Below are 24,815 nucleotides of genomic sequence, written 5' to 3'. Positions count from 1 at the left end.
TTATATTCGGCAACCTGAATTTTACGTGCAGCTATAAAATGTTCACGTTTTAACGATTCAGCAAGATCACTTCTTTTACCGATTTCATTTTGAAGCTCGTTAATTTTTATGTGAAATCTCAACCCAGACGCCATTTTATCAACGATGAACAAAATGTAGTGACATCTAGCAAATATTTTACACAGAGTAAATATTGTGTAAATTGAGAATCATAGTAATAACTTATTCAGACATAGACATAGATTTTAATGTAGTAAATAATGATATTATAAAATTTATAAAAGTAAAGTGAATAAATTGTATATATCATACTTAAAATTTGTATATATTTTGGCATTTTTAACGGAAAATCATTAAAATGATAATACCTATTAAACGGTAACAATCATTATATTTATATTATGTATACATATATATAGCTATAATAATACAATTAAAAAGTAACAAGCTTAAATTTCCTCAGTGATCAAGATGTACAAGAGTGGGCTATAGTGGAATTAAAAGGTGAATTATCGTTTGGTACAAAAGATATTACAAATAGTCATTACATTGGTGATTTTCATTTTACAAAATCTGGAACACCAATGCTTATAATTGGTATTCATGTAATGTATGGGAAAGAGATGGCTCTTACAAAACCTATTGCAGTTTTAAAAAAAAAAGTTGTCTCTTCAACTAATCAGTCAAAAGAAGAAGATTGTAAAACTGAATATACTATTCAAGCAATTGTAAATAAGAAAATTGTTTTTAAATTTAGACCCAAGCCTATTGTAAATAGCATAGAAGTATAAAAGGTTTTGAAAATGGTCATGTTTAAAAAAAGGTTTAGGACATTAAATTATTGTGTATTTACATATTTTATAAAAATATCGTTTTTACATGGCCTATTAACTCATTATACTTGACATCATTCTATAAGGTTGTACAGACTTATATTTATTTATTTTATAATTTAAACAAGCAATTAAAAACACAAAAATCTTATAAATGTAAATTTAATCTTTCATTTCTCCTTCTTCGTCTTCTTCTTCTACACCACGTATGTACATAACATTGTTACATCGTATCAGTACTTCTCCAAGATTACCAGTACAATTTCCATCTATGTGTTCTTCTGTATTTGCAAGTTGTAAATTCATATAACCATCTACTGACACAAGGTAACCTTTATATTCGTGACCCCACTTTAGTTTTACCATTACAGGCTTTCCAGTTAAACCATTTAAAAATGGTTTTGGATTTATCGGCATTGTTGCAGCCATGATGATGATCGAATATTATCTAAATAAGAAAAATTATATTAATCAATATTTAAGTTATATTAATTAATGTCTAATCTAATTAAATTTATCTCTCTCATTTTTATTTAAGCAAGTACTCAATCGGCTTAGGTTATATTTTGCTAATAAATATAAAATTTTTTAATTGTCGATTTTATTAGAATTATATATGTAAACAAACCTTCTAAAAAGTAATATAAAAGAAATATTTAAGCTTCACGGTTGAATACCAGGCACATGAGTATAATTTAACGATAGGCTGTTACCAACGCAACTACCAAGATTGCCAACAGAAAAAAAAGAAATTTCATTTGCTAATTTCGGAATACACTGAAAGTATCTGTCATAGACATTTGTTCTTTTTTATATATTGATAAAGTATATTTATTACAATTATAATATAATACATTTTGTTTAATTATAATTACAGTATTAAAATATCTTTGGTGCTTTGAATAATGATTGTTAATTAGTAAAATAAAGGAAAATACTATTCGAAGTATTTGTATAATATTATGTTATAGAATTGAATAGTGTTTATTTCTTTGAAAAAACAGATTTTTAACAAAAATGAATATTTTACCTAAAAAAAGGTAAGTCTTCATTTTATATGTATTTATGAATGGAAATAGTTTAAATTCTTAACATTTAGCAGAAAATATTAGAGGTTATATTTCTATTTAAGATGGCATGTTCGAACGAAAGAAAATATAGCTCGTGTAAGACGAGATGAAGCAAAAGCTGCAGAAGAAGAACGAGTTAAGCAAGAACGTATTCAAAAAGCAGTAAGTAGTAAAGCGGTAAAAGTACATATTTTGGTATAGCTGCGTCTTTTTATCATGTATATCATATTATGATCTTTGCTAGGAAACCGAAGCACGTATTAACTTTCTGAGGCAGCAAGCAAGAACTAAGTATGATGGGCGGGCTGATACATCTAACATTACAGCAGAAATATCTACTGGTTCTTCAGAACATGTTAATTTTTTTTCTGATCTTGAGAAAGGTAAAATTGATTATAATAAACCTAATGTAGATCATGAAAAAGAAAAGAAGGAGGAAAAAGAAAAATATGAGAAACAAATTGGTTATCTTACATATCTTGGACAAGATACGAATGAAGCATTAGGGAAAAAGAACTGGTATGAAGAATTACCTAAAAGATTAACAGATAAAGATAAAGATATTGAAGTAGAAATAAAAAAGAAGGTTTTACATGATCCTATACAAGATATGAAGAAATACTTAAGTATAATGGGCAGTGTTTGTTCAGAAAAACATGTGAAGACTGAAATAACAAGTGTTAAAAGACGGCATTATGACTTAGATGATTCTGATAATGAAATGGAGAAAAGGAGTTCTGGAAAGAAAAATAAAAAACATAAGAAGAAATATAAAAAGCAAAAGAGAGAAGAAAATGATACTTTTGATGAATCTTCGGAAAAATCTAAAATTACAACAAATATAGAAAAATTAAGAGCCGAAAGATTATTAAGAGAGCAGAAGGAGAAATTAAGAGCAGAAGTATTGGTTGCTAAGTTGAGGGGAGATCCTTTGCCTATTAGTCTATCTGAGGAAATACCTAAACCTTCTGTTAAACAAAAGTATAACTCACAGTTTTTCCCAGAAATTGCTAGACAAAATGCAGAAAGAACACCTCGTAACTAAGTTTATATATATTATATATGTATATATTTTTTATATTTATGTTATGTGTATATATATTCTTTATATGTGTATATATATATATATATATATATATATATATATATATATTTATTTATTAGTTATTCAATATTTATTCTATATTCTCTATTTTTATTATCGTGATAGAGTAAAAATAGAATAAAAGTAATGCATCTACATATATTTTTTGGGTAAAATGTTGTATAATTAAAAACAAATATCACGTAATAATGGAAACTTTATGTAAAATTCTATTAAAATTAAAAGAAATAAAATTTTACGCTATATTGTCAATTTAATTCTGCCTGTGGTAAATTTGGGTAAAGTAGTACAGAGTCACGTGATGCATCATGGCGGGCTACCAGGGAACTCATAGATAATGCTCTCGTATTTGACGTTTATGTCATTTTTTCCGTTAATCTTGGATATTATTTATATTGAACTTTATTTTCGGTAAGCAAAATCAATTATTTTATAATATAAATATAAAAATTTTAGGATATTTAATAAGTTTTATTACAATATTAATCTCGAAGCAGACGCTTAGAGTGCGCGGACTATCTGACGAGATGTTGTTTTCGAATTTGAACGTTTGTACGCCAGTTTGTTTTAATCGCATCAAAAATAATGATGTATTCATGTTTATTAAAATAAAATAAATATGATCTTTTTGTTGAATTTTTCTTTAAAGTCTAATAAACTATACTGGTAATAACTTAATAAGATAACCTCATTCCAATCGAGTGAAATGCTGTTTATTCGAGTTATTTTTTATTTTTTGTCCTGATATTGTATTATAATATATGATATATGTTCTGACTATACTTTGTACAAGTATCATTATTTCGTTTATGATGTGTAAATATATTTTTATTTAGTGATTAACCAACAATATGATTATATTTATATATAATTAATTATACCTTAATACATTACTTATATGTAGATATCTGATATATTATTTATTTTTGCTTATTATAGCCAAAATGAAGTTACGCCTTTAAATATTGAATTTATATCTTCATTATGAATAAAAATATGAATGCTGAAAACTTATCATATTTAAGCTATGAGATAAATGGTACTCGATTTATTGTACAAACTCTATCTAATTCAATGGATATAACAAAGGTTGAAGGTACTAACGATGAACAAGGTACACCGAATATAAATGATGAAATGTCATTTGGCAAAGAGGAAGAACCAATATCTTTGATTTCTGTAGATGGCCAAATTTATGCATTTCAAAATGGAGACTTTCAAGAGCTTAATCTCAATCATGTTGATGGTCAGATTGAATTATCAGATAAAGCAGTCTTGTTATCAAGAGATATAGAAAATGAAGAAACACAGTTCATTACCAATGGAGCTATAATAATAGAGAATATCGATGATGACAATCAGGAACGTTATGAAATAGTTACCGAACAAAATGATAACAATTTTGTTATGCAGAAAAATGATGTAAATGCAAATGATTTTGTAGAAGTAGTAACAGCATTTAAGTGTAAGATATGTACTTACACAACACAAGATAGAGGAGAATTGATAGAACATTTTCAAAAAACGCACATTAATCCAACAATAGATATAGAGGTGAACCATTTCATTAATTTATATTTAGATATATAAAAAATAAGTTATAAAATATAGTTGATTTTAAAATAAATAAATAAATACTATATACTGTTTTATAATATTTTTACAGGAAAAAGAAGAGTCTGTAAATGTTGATGAAGTAAAACTAGTTTACATGTGTGGAGAGTGCTCTAATTGTTTTCCTTCTTTAGAAGATTGCAAAGAACACATGATAAATGTAAGTATTTAAAATATAATATTTTTTAACAAAGTCCATGTCATGTCTTAAATAATTAATTTTATCAGGATCATCAACTAACTAATACAGCTCCTGAAAAAGCAGTTAGGGAATACATGACGAATGAACTGAGAGATCCTAAACTACATATGGAACAGATAAAAAATAATTGTAAAAATAATCAATTAAAACAAGAAGTAAAAGATACTAAATCTTTAAATTCCGAGTGCATACTTAACAAAAAAGCAATTGAATTGGCTGAAACAAATGTAAGGTATGTGCTTGATTTTCATTGATATTTAAATTGTATGCATATGCATATTCCTTTGTATCCATATACATTGAGGACAATGTTTTTCTTTTCTTTTCTTCTTAGATGTACATATCGTGGATGTCCATATAAGTTTGCTACAGAGGAGATAATGCAACAACATGTTGCTTTTCATACAGAATCTCAAAGTGTGTCAGCATTTAAATGTAGTATTTGTAGAGATCTAAAATTTACAAAATGGAGACAGTGTAGTTTGCATCTCTGGAAGAAACATGAGATTGGTTAGTTTACATTAAGAATGTTATTTATTGTTATTTTCATATCTCATTACATTTTAATTATTTCTGTTTCAGACGTAGGTCTTTTTACATGTAAAATATGTAAAGCATACAAAAGTGCTACAATGGTGAAATTGTTAACTCATATGAAGGTTCATAGTGAAACTCGAGATTATGAATGTTCAGAGTGTGGTAAATGCTTTAAACAAGCAAGTCAACTACGTAATCACCGAGTAATGCATTTAGATCGAAAGACTTTAGAAGTAAAACGTTGGTATACATCAAAAAAATGTGATATGTGTGGAAAAACTTATGCAAATTCCAAATGTCTCAAAAGTCATATACAAGCAGTTCATTCAAAGCTGCGCCCTTATGTGTGCAATGTTTGTGGTCATTCTAGTGCTAGGAAAGCTATGCTGCAGATGCATTTGCGACAACACACAGGTGATAAACCTTTTAGTTGTGAACTCTGTGAATATAGAACTGGTGATCACAATACATTAAGACGTCACATTATGCAACACACAGGTATTTCTCTTAAAAATTAATATTAAGGCTAACTTAAAACGTATAATATTTTTTAATATTAACTAATATTATCATATATTGAATATATTTCATAGGCTTTAGACCATACAAGTGTCCTCACTGTTCATATACAGCGATTCAAAGTAGCAGTTATAAAAATCATTTGAAATCAAGACATCCTCTACTATCCGGTTTATTCACATGTGATTCTTGTTCTTTTAAAACAGTTAAAAAAGAAAGTTATATACAACACGTTCATGATCATGAAAAGGGTTTGATTAAAGCAAATATTCAAAAGAAAGGTATTTATTTTTTATTTCTATTAGACATATTTTCTTATCAAATATCTGTATTAATTCAATTTTTTAATTTATAGACGATGAAAATGTTGAAGTATTTCCTGGTAATATTGCAGCAGCCCAACTGATTTACAGTTGTTTAGGTGCCTTTTCGAAAGTTGGAGATACATTAGAAGCTAATTTAATGTCTTCTTCGACATCTGCTGATGGTACATCACAAACGATCACAATACAGATACCATCGAAACATCTTGAAAATTCATTGTCATCAAGAGAAAATATTAAAAGTAGCTCTGCGATAGAGCAAGAAGATGAAGAAACGATGCACTGTTTTCTAAAACTACCAAGAGAAGAAGAGGAAAATATTGATACTGGTGGTATAACGATACCAGCAGAGCCTGAAATCTCTACTTCTGCAACAATTGATATTGATTAATAAAAGAGTGTGTGTGTGGGTATATATATATATATATATATATATATATATATATATATATTACTATATATATATATATATATAGTAATAAGAAAGAATAAAATCTTTGTGTATTATAAGTTATACAGATGCTATAGTAGTGAATGAACGAAGGAATACTAGTCATACGTTACTTAGTAATAATTATATTTGTTTTTATTACATTTATAGAATAGTTTATTAATATAGAAAATAACCTAATGTGATACTATTTTTGGAAACATATATTTGTTCCGAATTCATAACATGCTAGTACTTGTGTTATATACAATTCCATATAAATCATTTATAAAAATTCATTAATTTATCATCACAGTAGTTTATTAGAATTGATTTATGAGATTTGACAATTAAATTTTATAATGAAATTCTTGATGAATAATTCTCTCTCTAACATATACAGTAGGATTATTTTTAAATGAAGATTAAATAAGTGAACGTTTTTTAATTGCTATTTTAAGTTTTAAATTTAAGATCTACGTTTCTTATTTAAAAATAGAAGTTGGTATTAAATACTACCAACTATTTATGGATCTTCTAAATTAATTTCTTAATTTAAGTGATAAAATAATTTATGTAAATTTTAATTTAACATTCTTAAATGTATAAGATTTTATTTTTTTAATTGAACAAATGTTTATGTAAATTTAACTTATAAAACTCTAAAATATGTTTATTGGAAAGTATGTAAGAGATTAATAATAATGTATAAAAGAAATTGTAAAATAATAATCTGAAAATTGTTATGAGTGGGATTAAAAGCACAGTACATTGCATATATGACCAAAGAAACATATTTTTGCTTTTACTCAATTGTGGATAACTAACATTTTTTGATTATATTAAATTATTAATATAAACTTAATTAAGAGATAAAAACAAAACTACTTTATACGATTGCATAATATAATCGTAATAATCCGATATTGATCAGTCGATAAATTTTTTAACACGCAGAGTAAAATAACTTTTAATTTAAATTTGCGCGGCAATTCTTCAAGTTCGATTATACAATATTAAGAGGAATCGATATTTGAAAATATTCGACTAATCGTCATATAATTTTAATAATAGAATCGTATTAAAGTTGTGATAACATTACGATCTCGTTGACGGGAGTGAATGTAAACAAAACAAAAGATCGCTAGATGTTCGACATTGAGAGGAGGTCGGTTTTCAGTTGTTTTTAATTTCACTGCGAGAGTATTTCTCAGATCTGCTTAAAATTTCCTTTTAATTTGCCTTTCTTTCTTTTCTTTTTCCATTTATTTTATTTTCATTTAATTTTTATAGATTCAGAAGAGAGTCTCCGTACGCAGCAACCTCTCCTCGTGATGAGACCCGGACAATCGATATTATTTGCGTTATAATAAAATCTCATATATAATTGTAAACAACGTAAGTACTATCGAGCTAATGGCTGCTTTTCGTTTAATATAATTTGAAAGAATTCTATAAAGATTCATTGTTCTAATTAGTTTAATTTCTACTACAGAGAATCATTTGTTTTAAATCGTTAATCGATAAGGCAGAGCACGATACGAAGAAGGTAAAATTTATCCTTTTTTTTTTTTAAATTAGTTTTTATATATAGTTATTGTTTAGCGTTTTTGTGTTATCTACTGTAGAATGTTACGTAAAAAGAACATATCATTAATAGCTTTGTAGTTTTCTGCTTTATCGAATTGTATCATTCAATACAAAGGTATATCTTTTCAGGTATATAAATATTAAGGTTAATTTGACAAGAACGGTTTATATATATATATATATATATATATATATATATATATATATATATATATATATATATACGGATATATATATATCTTAGAAGTATAAGGTTTAATGGCGCGAGGTAAGAAAATTTTTATATGTACAAACTTATGTTCTAAATATGTTTATTACTTGATAACAAAATTAGTAGAGTGTACATAAAAATTGTAAAATAATAATCTGGAAATCGTTGTAAATTATACATTACAATGCATTAATGTGTTTATAGCACAAGTTAAAATTATTATATTATACAAAGGAATATCTTTGATTTCATTTAAATTCGAGTAAAAATAACACATGATTAATACTGTGGAAGAATCAATCGAAAATTGAGTTGAACGTTCACAAACGTTCTTTTCAATCAGACGGAGATGACATCACAAACTAAACTGTTTTTGTATCAATTCGCTTAAATGCAGGTAATATAATAGAGTAATAAGTTTAATTATAAAATATATATATATATATATATATATATATATATATATATACATATATATATATCTGTAATCTATAGAGATTTGCATAAAGTTAAAAACATCGATACATTTAATGAAGTTAATTCATGAATAATTCATTGATAATATAATAAAATAGAGAAGATAAATGATATATGATTTAAGCAAATTGATACATACATGTAGATATTTACAACTAATAATTCCAGATAATTGTGACGCTCTTGTTTGTTCAATGTAGTTGACTTAGAGCTTCTTTCATATTCCATGTTATATCACAATTAACAGTCCCTGGGTAATTCACCATAGTAAGCCGTTAAAGCTATCAACTTTCTGTCAAGGAAATTTTGTTCCACTTCTACACCAGAACCTGCTCCAGCTAGCATAGCGATCTGTAATTACGATATAATCATATAGACAATATATTTCAATCATAAATTGTTATTCCTTTATGTATAAACTTTTACCTGCATGGTATCTACATTTCTCGGTAAAAAGTAGGCCACGTGATCCGTGATCTTTCTTGCTACTTTAAATACATGTATTCCACCGATTGGATGCATAATATTATCAAGATCGTAAGTTTCGTTCTTCACATAACTAGGTCCTCCCCAAGGTGGACTTAGAAAGACAACATCGGCTATTAATTTTGGTGCTATATCAAAGAAATTACCAAGAATAAATTCAATTCTGTCCTCAACGCCATAAATACGGGCATTATTCCGGGCAAGTTGTATTTTTATTGGATCAATATCAATGGCCAACACTGTAAAAACAAGTTAGATTAGTATATCCGTTTGGTTTATGTTGTTTCTTCGAATTTATACAAACCCCTTTCACATGTAAATGCAAATTGAATAGCATTTCCTCCTGCACCACAGAATGCATCTATAATCGTATCACATTTGCATCTTTCCGCTATATGCTCTGCTATCTTCTCTGGAGTTACAGAAAACCAGCTTTCTATCAAAATGAATGACTCAGATAAAATTAGTAAATTAGAATTTGATGACATAATAACTTAATTGTAAAACATTAATATTTTCAAATTTAACAATTTTCAAAAAATATTTACCGTGATCTAGTTTGATGCCTTGATCAAATTTACTGAAGAGATGATATCTTCTTATCCAATATTTCATTAAAGTTTTGTCATTATTTATTTCTGCAGGAAGACTTATACTTCTTTTTGATTGTTTCCTCCTCTTTTTCTTTAACGTTTTTTTTATACTATCTTCGTCCGATAATTTTATATTTAATATCTCCGTGTGATGCTCTTTTTCATCAACATCCATATCAATATTTAAAGTAGATAATTTGTCTTCGTTTGGAGGAAGAAGTCTTTCATTAATCAATGGTTTTACAGAGTCGCTTTCTTCGTCGCATTCACATTGTACGATATCATCAATTACTGTATCGTTAAAAATTTGATCTGATTCATTAGAATCTTTCCAAGTATTAAATATATTTTCAACTGATTTATCTTGTTTCAATTCTGACGAACTTGTACTTGGTTTATTAAACACTAGTCTTTTTGCTTGCAATTTTGTTTTAGGACTATGATCGCACTCTTCGTCAGAACTTGATGAAAATTGTGTTTTAGTATAGGAACCTTTGTCGTTAGATTGTATTTCGGTTTCTGCAGGCTGTAATATTGGACAATACGATAAATAACGTTGTACCTATAAAAAAAAAAGAAGAAAAAAAAAAAAAAAAAAAAAAAAAAAAAGAAAAACACATGAAAAAATATGTTATTTGATATTATTTTTAAACAATTTCTTATAAATCAATTGAAAATATCTTACCTTGTCTATGGTATTTGTGATTTCAACTCCATTATCATCAAAATAAATGTGCTTGTTTATAGGTTTAGAGCGACTAACTTTCATTTTTAATTGTCTATTTTGTAATCTGATATTTCTTTTCCTATAAACAACCTCACCTTGTAACTTTGTTTGTTTTTGGCTTTCATTAAAAGTATAACCCATTAATGAGAAAGCTTTCTTCACGGTTTCTAAACCTTCTCCTACGTCGTCGTAATCAGCTTCATGGCTTGAAATTGTATAAATATGTATTTTTAAATATGTCTTAAATAGTCGTAAATATCTTATTAATATATGAATATACCTTCGTTTTAGTGTAATAGGTCTGTCCTCATTTGGCTTATCTTTGTTATCATCACTTGATATTTTTTGTATAAATCCACCATTATCAATGGTAGATGATAAAACCACATTGTTTTCACTAGATATATTCATTATATCTTCCTTTGATGATTTTTCTGTATCGCTTGTTCTATTTATTTGATCTATAACCTCTTCTTCGGATTTCATTGTTAGACTTTGCATGAGCATACCAACTGATTCTATGATCATTCTTTTTTTATTTGATAATTCTTGTTTTGCTGGCGTATTTGTTACTCCATTTTTATCATCTATATTAATAATTTTATGCAATTGTTCAATATTACTTTCGGCAGATTTTTCTTCATCCAATCGATTATTATTACCACGCGTCCATATATTTTGACCATTAACCTCAAAAACTGAAGTAACATGATCAGTTTTTAAACTTTCTGTTTGTTTATATCTTATTACAAATAATTCGTATTGCTTTTGGTATTCTAATTGAAAATTTTCTTTCCACAAATGTTGCCAATATTTATCATTGTCCTCAGATACATACTCATTTTCTTGATCAGAACTACTAAATGTTATGTTACTTTCAATAGAGCTAGTTACAGAGCTAATAAGACTAGAAGAGTGAATAGAATTGGAATCACAACTAGAACTGGTTAATGTCATTTTAGTAACATTTGTCATAGAATCAGACGTTGCATTTGTCTTTGCTGTGGAACCATTGATAGAATCACATCTGGTTAATAGTCTTTCATCTTCTGCATTAGAATGTTGATTATAACTTTCCTCCGCACTAAATGGACTTAGTGGATTCCAACCATCACCTGCTTCTGGTGACAGTTCATAATTTGTTAATTTTTTCCTATTTTCTTCTGCATCTTTATCGTTAACAGTTTGCTTATTTGGATCTTCGAATGAAAAATTAATATTGTACGATGAACCTTTATTTTTCGATTCATTTTCTTCGTTGATGCTACTTTTACTGAAGATTCCTTCAAAATCTGAACGATCAATTTCACAATTTTTGTGCGCTTGATTAGGGAAACACGTATTTTGTTCCGAAAATTTGTCTATACCAACTTGTTTAATTTCATTGAGTTTTTCCTCTTCTCTTAAATGTAAATTGTCTTGAAGGTATTCAGGATTAATATATTCTGCATACTTTTCAATCCATGATGACCATATCAATTGTTCCCCATGTTTGTTCCAGTACTTTTCCCAAGCCATATCCATTTCACTTTTATTACTTTTGAAGTACTTGGAATAGGAATAATCATCAGAACTATTTTTATAATTGTGCATAGAAGGGTCAGTTTCATTTTCATTTTTACTGGAGTTTTGTATATCATCTAATGCCGTAATATTTAAGGATAAAGGTTGTGCTATTGAATCTTTTTCTCCTAAAATAAATGACGAGGATTTGGTATGATACTTGGTTTTTATGCAATTAGAGGGATTACAGCTTAAGGCTGACGTGTCGTCGATACAAGAATTTTCAGAATCAACATTTAATGTTTCAGACTTGAGTTCTAAATCTCTGCTTTCGCGATACCTCATGAATGCTTCCGCATTATCAAACCCACTCTCAACTTCGTTCTCAGATGAATGAAAAGTTTTTCCATAAGAGGCTAAAAGATTTTGTATACTCTTAGCTTCGTGTTGATCATGATATTCTGATAAATCTGCACCAGAATCAGATTGGTGTAGACCTAATTTTTGTGTAAGACTATGTGCTGTGACACGATGGGCTGAGTCACGAACAGAATCATGTTCATCCGTAGAATAATTGTTGTCTGTATGTGATGCACTACAATAACAACTAACAGGCTCTTCCTAAAAAAAAGAAAGAAAAGGAAGAAAAAAAAAAGAAAGAAAAAAAAAAAAAAAAAAAAAAAAAAAAAAAGGGGAAAAAAAAATAAACAAAAAAGAAAAAAGACAACAAAAATATGACTTGAATAAAGATTGTATAAATGCATTTGCAATTAGAAATATATTGATATAATGCAATGAAAATTGATAATATCGATTATCTTACATCGTGTTTCTCTACAGATTGTATTTCTGTGTTTGTTCTTTTATAGATATCCAACATTTCTCCCACACAATCTCTTTCAACGTCCTCATTTTCGCTTGCATCTTCGGCAGTTTGGATGGTATAAACATCTGGATTTCTGCAAGTAAGGAAGGATAACATCACATTTATAATAGATGTTGGATAATAAAAAACTGCATTATATTTTATTACCATTTTATGTAGAATTCACTTGCTTGTTTCTTTCATAAAAATCATATAAATAACATAGCAGAACAAAAGGAAAATTCATAAAACATTTCATTGTGCTAACTTTAAAAGAATCGCTTCACTTGTTAGTCTTATAATATGTTTTTTTCAATAAAATTCATAAATATTTAAACATAATCTCTGTTATGATTTAGATTATATTATACATAAGTGGATGTCAAGGTTAAGTCATGTGTCACATCACAAATCAATATATAAGTAGACGTGGAGCTATTACTAGTACAAAAGAGGTATATTGAAGCATTTAAATTAAGGCAAAAAAGAAAAGAAAAGAAAAAGGATAGATAATCTTGTAAAAAGAAGATTACATTTACCTGATAAACACTCTACTGCAAAGACAATAAATGTAACAATCGGGGTCAGGGGACTCCGCCTGTTCTGCTATATAAACTTCAGCTAAAGGTTCCCAAAAATGTTCGCACATACCGAAAATGTATAGTGATCTTTCATACAATAATAATTTATCACAACACCCATATGTCTCGCGCTTAGATCTTCATGACTTCTTCCTTGAAAAAACAATCCGCCATTCGTTCGGCAATGCTTCGTTGCAAACTTCAAGTTAGTGTTGCATTAAGATCGATTATCGATTTGTATTAAATTCAAATTTACTAAAAAGTTACGCATGGGAAAACAATAATCAAACGTAAACGTGTAAAATATGTTGTTTCGTTAACCTTACGCAGTTAACTTTTTTCACGATTTATTAACATCTTTCTGCAATTTCATAAATGTTTTATAGATATTAATTTAGATCGTTCTTTTGCGTTTTACTTTATCGAGAACTATTTGACGATATACGAATTTTTTTACAAGTTTTTTATGAAAACTAATTCAAGTAGATTATTATATTATCTCTATCTCTCCTCCCTCCCACCCTTCTCACTCTCTCTCTCTCTCTCTCTCTCTCCCCTCCCAGTCTCTCTTGAAAACATTTACTTGACAAGTAACACGTTTTAGTGTAAATATATTAATTATATTTTTTTGCAATGAAGCACAAGAATCTCTATTCTCATATTTTATGCACGATACATAATATTTAAAAGTATTCTTTAGATGTAACTATATCTATTGTATATTTTTAATTTTAAATTTGTAACAATTGAAAATTACTTTGTAGATAATATGAATGTTATCGACGTGTTGTAATACCGTAACGTGGCGCACTCTGACAATTGATAAAAAAAAGATTGACTGACCCGTCGATAAGTTAACGGATAACTTATCGACGATGTAAAAATAATTTTTCTTTATATGTTCTACGAAGGAATTTTTTATATTAAAATGGGAGCAGAAGGTGAGTTATATAAATTCAAATATGCTTTTAAAAGCTTTGTTAATGTAAATAACTATTAATACAAATATTTCGTGAAAAAAGACGAAAACATTATAAAATGTAATGCTTTTAAATGGCACCAGATAGAGATTTTTGTATACATTCTTGTTTGAATATTGCCTACTATCAGGGTTATGTTATTAAAGTTCTATTATCGATCGTAATTTTACGACAATAATCTGTTAACGCGTGTTATAATATATATCTCGAATACAAATTTTTATTAATGAAATAAAATCAATTAACGATTACTTTTTTATTTATTCAGGGATGTTAAGTTAGGAATTTTTAATCTCTCTTTGAAGAATGATACGCATATTAGTATTTGTGCATGATACACTTACTAACATATCGAAAATGATTTCTTTACCCGACAGATGACGCCATCTCGAGGAATTCTAGGGATTCTGCAAAAGACGAAAGGAGCAATGGCGTAGGCGGCGATTCACGTGATAAATTAATTTTTATTGCTTCGTGGGTGGCGGCTCTTTCTATTGGTCGATGATCGGGCACCTCCTACTCCATACGACGAAGTCTTCTTTGCTTTTATTCTCCTCCGTTATGATAGTGACGCATACAAGTTAGTGTCTCTTCTAAAGAAACGAGTAAGGATATAAAAGGAACGCGTACCTATGGATTCTCAAAGTCAAAGAAGAAATTTGTCCTATCCTTTTCAAGTTTTCATCATCGTTTTATTTTTTCATTATAAATTTTAATACACAAGCACCTTTGTATTATTTCCTGTGCGTCAAGTTTTTTTTGTTTAAATATTGTTCAGCATTCAGAAATTTCCCTGCCTAAAAGATAGTTTGAACATTTGGAAAATTGTAAAAACACCTTAGCACTATTATACAATATTATTTACGACATATACTTTTCGCAGTTTAGAGGAAGTATGATTATTCTCGTTCTTTGGCGAATCAACATTTATTTCTCTTTACGTAATCGAAATAGAAACGAACGATCAAAGTCTTAAGTAGTCGACGTCAATTCTTTCATGTGAAATCGAATCGTAGTATTGTGATTCCGCGTGGGAAATGCCGAGCGCGTAAATTCACGTGGAAGGATTATCGATAAAAGGAAAGAATAATGAAAAAAGAAAAAAAAAAGAAAAAAAAAAAAGAAATAAAAGAAAAGAAAAGATTTTTAAGAACGGTGATACATCTTTTCCTCTTAGCGAATATACATACACATATACATACCTACATACATATATACATATAGACGTATATGGATATGTCGTAGATGCGTTTGTAGGTAGGTAGAAGGTCGAAGTTAGTGAATCCGTGAGGAAAAGGAGGAGGACGAAGGAGGGATATAGGCGCATACGTGTGTTGTCGTCTCTTTGCTTGACTAGGCTCAGCTCGGCTCGGTTCGGTTTGCTTCGGTTCGCGCTCCTCCCGCGCTTACAGAAAAGAGCAGTTTGTACTCGAGCTGCCAGAGGAAAGAGGGGAGGACAGGAGGAGGAGAAGAAGAAGAAGAAGAAGAAGAAGAAGAAGATAGGTAAGGCTGTTAAGAGCGATAAAGATAGAGACGATTCGTTGGCGGTGAGACTGGTGGTTGATAGAGAAAGAGAGAAAAAGTACCAACGTATGCGAGAAAGAGAGAATCGAAGAGATGCCAGGATTCGCGGCTCCTACGCAGGTGGAGATGGATGCTGTACGGGGATATCCATAGTGTACGTGCGAGAGAGCGAGAAAAGGCTAGAGAGAGAGATGGAGATAGAGAGAAAGAGAGAGAGAGAGAGAGAGAGAGAAGTGCGAGATGAGAGGGGAGACGTGATCTTCGGATCCTCGTTGAGTGTTGTGGAAGGGAGAGAGAATGAAGGAAGAGAGGAGGAAGGAAGAAAGGAAGGGAGAATGAAGGAAGGAAAGAAAGAAAGAAGAGAATGAAAGAAGAAAGAGTGAGAGAGAGAGAGAGAGAGAGAGAGAGAGAGAGAGGGCAGAGGTAGTCTTTCTCGGTCGAGTAGGTAAGATAAGGACGAGGCGGACAAACGGACTGACGAAGAGTATCCAAGGTAGGGATATTCAGTCTCTCGGCCACGTGCTACACGAGCGCACGCCCCGAGCCGGCCGGTGGTCCAGACACGACGTTTCCTTCGTCCTTTCTTCTTCGCCCCTGTTGTATCCAACATTTCTTCTTCCTCTCTTTCTCTCTCTCTTTCTTTCTCTCTCTCACTCCCCCTTTCTCTCTCTATCTCTCTCTCTCTCTCTTGCTCTCCTTTTTTTGTTCGTCTTATCATATCCCCCTCTCTCACTCTCTATCTCTCTCTCTCTCTCTCTCTCTCTCTCTCTCTCTCTCTTTCTCTCTCTCTCTCTATCTATCTATTTACGTATCCTTTCCAACTTTGTTTCCTTTTGCTCTCGTCTATCATCATCTCTTTCCTATAAACGATCCGAGATGTATTTCGAATCGAGAAGTACATATATCTCGGTGTGCTTCGATTGAATCACGTATTATTGAGGATACTACAAGGATCTCTGTGAATAACTTAAAGAAGGAGAGAGAGAGAGAGAGAAAGAGAGAGAGAGAGAGAGGGAGGGGGGAGAACAATTATCAACAAGTGCCAAGAGAAATTATCAAACGTCGAAGTGTCTCTTAGTGACCTTGAAAGATTTGCGAGCGTGTCGATGTATCGTCGACATTGTGTTTAAGGAATTAAGAAGGAAGGAAGGAAGGAAGTCGTCCTGTTAAGAAGTTTGCAAGATATTTCTCCCGTTGACGGTACGTAATCGAGTGATACGTCATTCGATCGAATTTTACGGAAAGGAGGATCGATCGATCGATCGATCAATCGATTAATGAGAAATCAGCGAGAAACGCGAGGGAAAGGTGGGGTATGGGGTTATGAGAGGGGATGGGCGGAGGAGGGTGAAGGATAGTGATGGTCAGTATTATTTGGGAGGATACGTAGGAACGAAAAAGCGTCCTCGGACTAAGCGGCGCAGACGATTAATTTGTCACGTCGGTCCTGGCACAAACGATTTAAACTGTCAGTCGGCAGGATGATATCCGAGTGACGTGCCGCTCGCAACCGGTTCATTAAAGTTGCAGTTGACGTACCGATTGGCCGTCACTCATTGGTCCGCCACGGATTGGTAGCGCGAGGGGAAGATCTTGATAAAAAACGAACGCCTTAAAAACACCTACCTACCTACGGGCGACGCTTTTGACGCGAGTGGATTTCACCGATCAGTCATTATCGCCGTCGCGAGGAGCTCATCGTTCGATCTTTACAAGGATAAAAGACGAGAGAGAGAGAGAGAGAGAGAGAGAGAGAGAGAGAGAGAGAGAGAGAGAGAGAGAGCATCGTTAAGAATCTTCGATCGTTAATAACCGAGTGATTATTTCGCTCTTAGTGGGAGGGAGAGCGAAGGGATTACGGGATAAAGAGAAGAAGTAGTATGTAAGTAGGTACCTACTTACTTACACGCGTATGCGTGATTTCGTTCGTAAAATCAATTCTCGATACGTGATTTCATTCGTTTTTATTCGATATCAAGTTGATTGGAGGATTTACGAGGAATTTCGATGATATTGGTGACGATTTTATTATTAATTAGATAGTTTGTCTGACTCGTAAATAGTGTTGATTTATTTGTATGATAAAGTCATTTTGCGAACCTGTTAATAGTCCGACGTCTAATGACGGAAATGATGAAAATGGTACACGTTTTAAAACTTTAAGATATCGTCATTATCGATTCTATTAATTGATAAGAGGAGAATGATTAAAGGAGACTGGGGGGGGGGGGAGGGACAAGATAATTACATAGTAATTTTCTAATGATAATTATCACTTGACGTAGTATGTATCTAATTTTGTAAAAGAAATGTGGAAATTAGGAATGTCTCGCGTTTCGATATACCTCGATATAACTCGTTTCAAAGTGATATAACACGGTGAACGTAAATTGATCATGCACAAGGAGCGAGTGTTCGATAAAAATCGCGTAAAAGATCGCGCACGAGTATTTCTTGTCTAACGCGTAATATCGTTCCATCGTTGCGATCGTCGATTAAATCGGCACGTTATGTTTGCGACATAGCACGAGCGAATTAATCCGTAGAACTAAGGATTTAGTAGTCCTCTGGCAAAGCGACGGTGTACACCTATCGAACCGGTCTTCCACGGATTGGAAGATACGACTTCTAATTAGTCGTTAGTTAAACGCGCGCCGATGTTAATCGTCGCGTTTGTGATCTTCGAAAATTTCGAAATCAATGCGAACTCTTCTCTGCGTCGTGCCTTTTATTTTTTTGTTTCTTTCCCTTTTTCTTTTTTTGGGTGGGTATCGAATTTCGATCATCGCATAATCAAAAGATAAAATTAGAAGGACGAGAAAATCAAGCTCGAAACATTCGAATGGAATTCGCATAATCGCGAAATAACGTGTACGATGATCTTCGATATTTCAATGGCATTTGATGGTCTCCGTCAATTCTAATTTCAACGAAACGCATATTTTCTTTTTAGTTCGGTCCACGTGCCAAACAAGAGACAAAGAGATAAACCACAGGGAGAGATACTAGCAAGCTCAGAAAATTATCGTGGAAAAGAGATAGCGTCGTAAGGGAAGATAAGAAGAACAAGAGAAACAGGAAGAAGAAGAAAAGGAAGAAGGGAGGAAAAAAATGTTGATACGAAATTTCGTAGGAAGAACGGAGGACGAATCTTGCGATCGGCAAGCGGGAGGATTTGCATCGAAGGATTAAAGGACATCGAATGGACGTGGGTGATATATCGAGCTCGATAGGATTATCTGGGAGCGGATCCAATCCCGGAAATACGAGTGTTGGTGTTATCGCGAATACAACATCCAGTAGCAATACCGTAGGGTGGTGGACGCCTACGTCGAGCATCGCTTCGGCACCGGCCACCACCGACGTGGTGAGTCCCTTTTTTTTTATCTTCTAATATTTTTACTCATCAATCATCCCATACTAAATGAGAATTAACACCTATTATGCCTAAAATAAAATATATTATAAATGTGTCTTATTTTGTACGTACCTTAATCGAGATCATTCGACAAGGTTTTAACTATTTATTTAACACTTAACACTTAAATATTTGGCGCGATTAAGATGAGGTCAAATAATATAACGCACGATTTAATAAAATCTAATCTGTTGAAAGTACATCGATATAAAGAATACATATAATAGTATTATGATTATTACTGTTAATAATTACTTTATTACACGAACGAAGACTATCTATTATTTTGAAATAAAAATTAAAATGTATGAGGAGGAAATAAAAACGTACTGATGTACGATCACTTTTCAGGTGTAATAAACAAAAGCGCGCATTAACGCGTAAACGGGTATTTAAGTGTTAATATGGTTTCGTAATTTCTCTTATATTTTTATTTGTGAATATTAATATGTATCTGTCCATCCATATATGATCTAATGGAAAGAAACAGAGGTAGAGAGAGAGGTAGAGAGAGAGAGAGATAGAGAGAGAGAGAGAGAGAGAGAGAGAGAGAGAGAGTAGACGGGAAAGGCCACCAAGGAGACACGAGACACGAGAACATTTATTTAGTTCCGTTGGGTCGTGGCGCGTCAGGCTGCAGGGATTAGATCCGAGGTGACACAGCCGCGTCATCTGTTGGACGTTGAACCTTTTTTACTTTTCTCTTCACGTCTTCTATGCCTCGCGCTTCACTGTCGTTTCCATCAGGTGTCATCAAGCACCTCCCTTCTTATTCTACAAGTTCGGTGACGTGGTATGTGTGAAAGTGTATATGCACCGTTCGTTCGTTCGAGCATCCGTATACCGATAATAATGAACAGCAACAGTGTGTTCTTATATAAGTTGTACCTTAGGTTATATCCGTTGAACAGGAGTTACAATAGAATCTCAATTTCGTTTGCAAGTTGTTTATATCGTTTGTAACGTACAAACCGTTCTCAGAGTACATTCTCTATTAAGTGTCGAGCATTGGCAAAATTTTTATGGTGTTGACAAAAGAGAAGAAAAAAAGAAAAAAAAAAAAAGAACAAGAAAACGAACTCCTTAAACTTTTTAAAAAAATACCATTCAGTATCTACCTGAAGCTAGAATATTTTTCTTTTTTTCTTTTTTTTTCTTTTTTTTTTTTTGTAAATATGCGTAACGGTATGGTACCTGGTTTGTCTCATTGCAAGGCATGTATATACCGAACGATGTGGATAATCCGGGTCATCGTAAAACACTCGGTCGCTAAGGGTTACTCTCTGACTTTCTTCCACTGAGAGTGGCCCTTCCTTCGTTTTTAATAACAAGGCAGAGGGAAATTTGTTAGAAAATTTTTTAACATTACTACCTTTCACAAATGCGAATTTACGTTAACGGAAGGAGTCCTGTATCCATCGTTCACAGGAGAACACATCTCAGATCGCTCTTTAACTATAATTTCGAAGCAATTGGTTAATCCAATTATTGTTATTTACATTCGTACTTTATATTCACGGTGATCCCGTCTTACGCGTTCTGACTTCGGTGATATTGCATTACAACTCATCGTAATCGGCGTAAAATTTCAAAATAAATTCGATATGCTTATCAATTTTATAATAAACTTCTTCTTTGACAAATGAACGCTTACGTGCTTTGATGGCCTCGCTTTTTTCCAATACTTTGAAGAACTGACACTTCTTAATTACTCGCTCACCAGGTATATTTATCTGCGGAAAGGCAAAAGAACTGATCCTACGAGCATGGACAATATCGTTTAGGAAAATGCATTCGTTAAAAAGTGGAGCAACATTGTCATAGACGTCGATGCGACAAATGCGATCTGTTTTAAAATCACATTCGATCATTTATGCGCTATAAACTTCTCGTTTAAATTACGAAACGATGGAATAGAATGCGTGGAGTGACCTTAAGGTCATTCGGTTTTCGTAGGTGAATTGAGTTCGTTCTAGTCGTATTCTCTCTTTCTCCCTTTCTATCTCTCTGTCTCTCTTTCTTTCTCTTTCTCCCTTTCTCTCTCTCTCTCTCTCTCTCTCTCTCTCTCTCTCTCTCTCTCTTTTTCTTTCCATCATAACGCGTTCATTGCGCGCGAAGCTTTCTCATTTGTTCGTCCTTTCTCGTTTCATCGACGCGATGGTATCCACGAAGAGGCCGCAGTCTCTGGTTCATCGTCGGTAATGACTGGCTAACTAGATTTTAATAGGAACACAGTCTCGCAACCGAACTCTATGCGCTTCTTGCCGCCTTCTTTTTTACTTTCTTTCCATTTTTTTTTTCGAGTTCGTACCGAGACTCTTCCGAGAAAGTCTTGAGAACTTTACTATTCCAATCCTTATACAAGATATTTTTGCTATGATACGTAATTATATTTATAACGTTTCTATGTAATTTTTCTTCTTTTTTCTTTTTCTTTTTTTGTTACAGATGAATCAACTTTGCAGAGTTTGCGGAGAGCCGGCCGCGGGTTTTCATTTTGGAGCCTTCACTTGCGAAGGTTGTAAGGTCAGTTTCGTTTAAAAAAATAGAAGTAACTTACCAATTTTTTTGAATATTTGCATTTAAATCTATTTGCATCATTGATTTTTTATCTTTGTTTGTTTGCAAGTATTTATTTTTTTCCTCTTTCGTTGAGAAATACAAAATTGTAGACGTATCCTCATCCATTTTCTCTCACGCAGTCGTTCTTCGGGCGTACCTACAATAATCTGGGCAGTATATCCGAATGCAAGAACGGTGGTGTCTGTGTGATCAACAAGAAAAATCGAACAGCTTGTAAAGCTTGCCGACTAAGGAAGTGCCTGATGGTCGGTATGTCCAAGTCCGGTTCGAGATACGGCCGCCGTTCGAATTGGTTCAAGATCCACTGCCTGCTTCAAGAGCAGACACATCAGGCGCACACGCGTCTTATCAAGGACCCAAAGTTGGCATATGAAAAAGCATTCGGCTCGTTGGACGCGGCAAACAATAACAATAATAACAATAACGAGAACGCCAGTACGACCAGTGCAAGTGGTATCATTGGAATGATCACAACTGCGACAACGACGGCGAATAGTTACCATCATCATCATCATCATCACCATCATCATCATCAGCAGCAGCAGCAGCAACCGCAACAGCAGCCACAGCAGCAGCAGCAGCAGCAGCAACAACAACAACAGCAACAGCAGCAACAGCAACACCAGCAGCAACATCATCAAGATAGGATAGGCAAACGCGAAGAGGCGGCGTTGAGGCCGCAGGACATTTCGAGCCAATTGAGATCGCAGGAATTATCTCCACGATCCAGTCAGGATCAAATTGGTATGAGGACAGCGGAATTAGGAAGAGCCCCTCAGGAACTTCTTAGGCCAGAAGTCTCGAGGAGTAGCTTTCCAATGTGGAGAGGACCAGCGTTCTTTCATCCAGCATTAACGCACATGCAACTTTTAAATGCTCCATTCTTTCCCTTTCAACAACGCTTCATCGTTCCGTATGTCAACCAAATCGGAGCACCGCCCATGTTAGCGAGCCTTTCGAGTTCCTCGAGCGAGAGCGTCAGTCCTCGATCAACACCCTCACCAACGAGAACGCGAGACGAAGATAGTCGAGTTTTGAGAGCTCGATCGAGCCTCTGCGAGGAAGCGGACCGATCGAGGCCAAGATCGGCAGACGAGTCGCGAATTTACGACAAGAGTCTTGCATTTTTAAGATCTCTCGGTCCTGAACAAGAAGAGCCTATCGATCTCAGCGTCAAAGCTGCCGTGGCTGCTGCGGAAGCGGCTGCCGCCGCTGCCGCTGCTGCCGCTGCTGCTGTGGCTGCTGCAACGGCAACCGGAACTGCGACCAAGCTAGAAACGAGAGAGCCGGATATAGCTAGTACGGAAGAGGAGAGATCGACAGATAGCGAGGACAATGAACTCCTTCGTGACACGGGACCACCGTTGGATCTCACTAGGAAAACATGACCTTGGAGTAGATCCGAAGATTCTTGATAGGAACTTCGAGACATCCTCCTCAAACACTTTCTTTTCAAAATCTACTTGGAAGCAATTGTGTTACTTTTGATACGTGATTCGCTATTTAGAAGTACGTGAACTTCACTTAATTCAAAAGGAAAGAGGCCATGTATTTCCTTTTGACTTCTTTATTGGTGGATTCTTACCCAAAGTGTGTTATTTACAAGGAACGATCGTGTGCCTTTGATAGTGCCTTTAAGCTCTCTCTCTCTTGGCTATCGGCTTAGCGAAGAGAGTCAAAATGTGCCTGATAGTTTAACATTCATTATGATTACCGTCCGTATAATTATGCACGGCTCGTTGCGTGATAACGCGTGTTACGTTTATGTGCCGACGGAATCCAGGAACGAAGTAATTTTTTTTATCATTCTTATTTATCATTACCGAAGGGATTTTCTTAATTTTATCGCGACGCGTGTTTTATTTAACGTAATAACGGAGCCTTTCCTTTAGCCTATCCTTAAGGTTGATCTTCTGAATAAAATGTAACAAAATGTGGAGAGACTCTTTCTTAAGATACGTAAGTAACTATCTTGTTACGTTGTCTTGATGACATAGTCATTTATGTTTTTTGTGCCTTAAAAAATATATGAATAGTATGAAATCGTGTGTACCTACCTATATTTTCTTAGAACGACTTTTCTTTTCTTCCGATCGTCGTGTCTTCGAAAGTGATTTTATTGCGAATGTTACGAGAGCCACCAACGTGGTCACGATCGAATTTTTCATGATGTACGAATTAAAAATAAAGAATATTCTGTATTTGCGTGCAATATATATTTAGAATGAAAGAATATATTCGGAATATTTTGTCTTATCTTGTCACTTCAACGAGAAACGATTCGTGTATATAATTTAACTCCTTCCCAAAGTGTTCTTCGAGACTATTCGAAAGTATTGATTCGTAGGAGAGACCTCGTTGCACCGTAGAGCTCTTTGTTAAGTACGCAACTTCGCGAAATCGTGCGATGTTTGCCCCGTTCGGTCGAAGACGAGCTCTTTGTAAATATCCTTGGAAAGCGGACGGCCATCTGGAACGCGAACTCTTCAAACACGAGTTCATACATATTACAAGGACTTTCTTACGTACCTTTCTTACATAGGGGGAGAGAGAAGGAGAGAGAGAGAGAGAGAGAGAGAGAGAGGAAGAGAGAAAGAAAAAAAAGAAAAAAGAAAGACAGAAAGATAGATAGATAGATAGATAG

At 32.9% G+C, this 24,815-nt stretch overlaps 6 protein-coding genes across 14 annotated transcripts; 4 read left to right on the top strand and 2 right to left on the bottom strand.

The window, feature by feature from the left end:
* Window positions 1-14: 14 nt before the first annotated feature.
* Window positions 15-1,430, top strand: LOC124954245 (chromosome transmission fidelity protein 8 homolog). The gene is made up of 2 exons (XM_047506850.1): window positions 15-378; window positions 464-1,430. The coding sequence occupies exons 1-2, from the start codon at window positions 359-361 to the stop codon at window positions 789-791; spliced, it is 348 nt and encodes a 115-aa protein (XP_047362806.1). The 5' UTR covers window positions 15-358; the 3' UTR covers window positions 792-1,430.
* On the bottom strand, window positions 825-1,601 carry LOC124954246 (small nuclear ribonucleoprotein F). Its single transcript, XM_047506851.1, has 2 exons — window positions 1,462-1,601; window positions 825-1,281 (listed from the first exon to the last, which is right to left on the bottom strand). Exon 2 carries the CDS (start codon window positions 1,260-1,262, stop codon window positions 996-998), a length of 267 nt encoding a protein of 88 aa, XP_047362807.1. The 5' UTR covers window positions 1,263-1,281; window positions 1,462-1,601; the 3' UTR covers window positions 825-995.
* Window positions 1,581-3,019, top strand: LOC124954243 (leukocyte receptor cluster member 1 homolog). Its single transcript, XM_047506848.1, has 3 exons — window positions 1,581-1,873; window positions 1,966-2,065; window positions 2,148-3,019. Exons 1-3 carry the CDS (start codon window positions 1,851-1,853, stop codon window positions 2,946-2,948), a joined length of 924 nt encoding a protein of 307 aa, XP_047362804.1. The 5' UTR covers window positions 1,581-1,850; the 3' UTR covers window positions 2,949-3,019.
* A 72-nt stretch (window positions 3,020-3,091) lies between these two features.
* LOC124954241 (zinc finger protein 99-like) lies at window positions 3,092-13,786 on the top strand. Its single transcript, XM_047506842.1, has 12 exons — window positions 3,092-3,419; window positions 3,948-4,562; window positions 4,675-4,782; window positions 4,851-5,056; window positions 5,159-5,334; window positions 5,407-5,859; window positions 5,955-6,161; window positions 6,236-6,609; window positions 7,927-8,031; window positions 8,129-8,182; window positions 13,090-13,185; window positions 13,445-13,786. The coding sequence occupies exons 2-8, from the start codon at window positions 3,993-3,995 to the stop codon at window positions 6,592-6,594; spliced, it is 2,079 nt and encodes a 692-aa protein (XP_047362798.1). The 5' UTR covers window positions 3,092-3,419; window positions 3,948-3,992; the 3' UTR covers window positions 6,595-6,609; window positions 7,927-8,031; window positions 8,129-8,182; window positions 13,090-13,185; window positions 13,445-13,786.
* LOC124954240 (trimethylguanosine synthase) lies at window positions 8,518-13,905 on the bottom strand. 6 transcript variants are annotated; one of them, XM_047506838.1, is made up of 9 exons: window positions 13,625-13,895; window positions 13,254-13,526; window positions 13,044-13,179; window positions 10,998-12,841; window positions 10,676-10,922; window positions 9,946-10,552; window positions 9,702-9,833; window positions 9,338-9,636; window positions 8,518-9,262 (listed from the first exon to the last, which is right to left on the bottom strand). In XM_047506838.1, exons 3-9 carry the CDS (start codon window positions 13,098-13,100, stop codon window positions 9,152-9,154), a joined length of 3,297 nt encoding a protein of 1,098 aa, XP_047362794.1. In that variant the 5' UTR covers window positions 13,101-13,179; window positions 13,254-13,526; window positions 13,625-13,895; the 3' UTR covers window positions 8,518-9,151. The 6 variants fall into 6 exon arrangements, with proteins under 6 accessions (XP_047362794.1, XP_047362797.1, XP_047362792.1 ...); XM_047506841.1 differs by having other exon boundaries at window positions 13,254-13,282; window positions 13,625-13,741; XM_047506836.1 differs by lacking the exon at window positions 13,254-13,526 and having other exon boundaries at window positions 9,946-10,516; window positions 13,625-13,905.
* A 1,352-nt stretch (window positions 13,906-15,257) lies between these two features.
* Window positions 15,258-24,372, top strand: LOC124954242 (zygotic gap protein knirps-like). Of its 4 annotated transcripts, none has more exons than XM_047506844.1 (4): window positions 15,258-16,149; window positions 19,124-19,537; window positions 22,037-22,114; window positions 22,291-24,372. In XM_047506844.1, the coding sequence occupies exons 2-4, from the start codon at window positions 19,373-19,375 to the stop codon at window positions 23,557-23,559; spliced, it is 1,512 nt and encodes a 503-aa protein (XP_047362800.1). In that variant the 5' UTR covers window positions 15,258-16,149; window positions 19,124-19,372; the 3' UTR covers window positions 23,560-24,372. The 4 variants fall into 4 exon arrangements, with proteins under 4 accessions (XP_047362800.1, XP_047362799.1, XP_047362802.1 ...); XM_047506843.1 differs by having other exon boundaries at window positions 15,258-17,370; XM_047506846.1 differs by lacking the exon at window positions 15,258-16,149 and adding an exon at window positions 17,516-18,052.
* The last annotated feature ends 443 nt before the right edge of the window (window positions 24,373-24,815 follow it).

The sequence above is a fragment of the Vespa velutina genome, chromosome 15 (assembly GCF_912470025.1).
Source record: "Vespa velutina chromosome 15, iVesVel2.1, whole genome shotgun sequence".
In the NCBI taxonomy this organism is placed as follows: Eukaryota; Metazoa; Arthropoda; class Insecta; order Hymenoptera; family Vespidae; genus Vespa; species Vespa velutina.
Note: the sequence above shows the minus strand (reverse complement) of the source record. Positions and strands in the feature narration are given on the sequence as shown.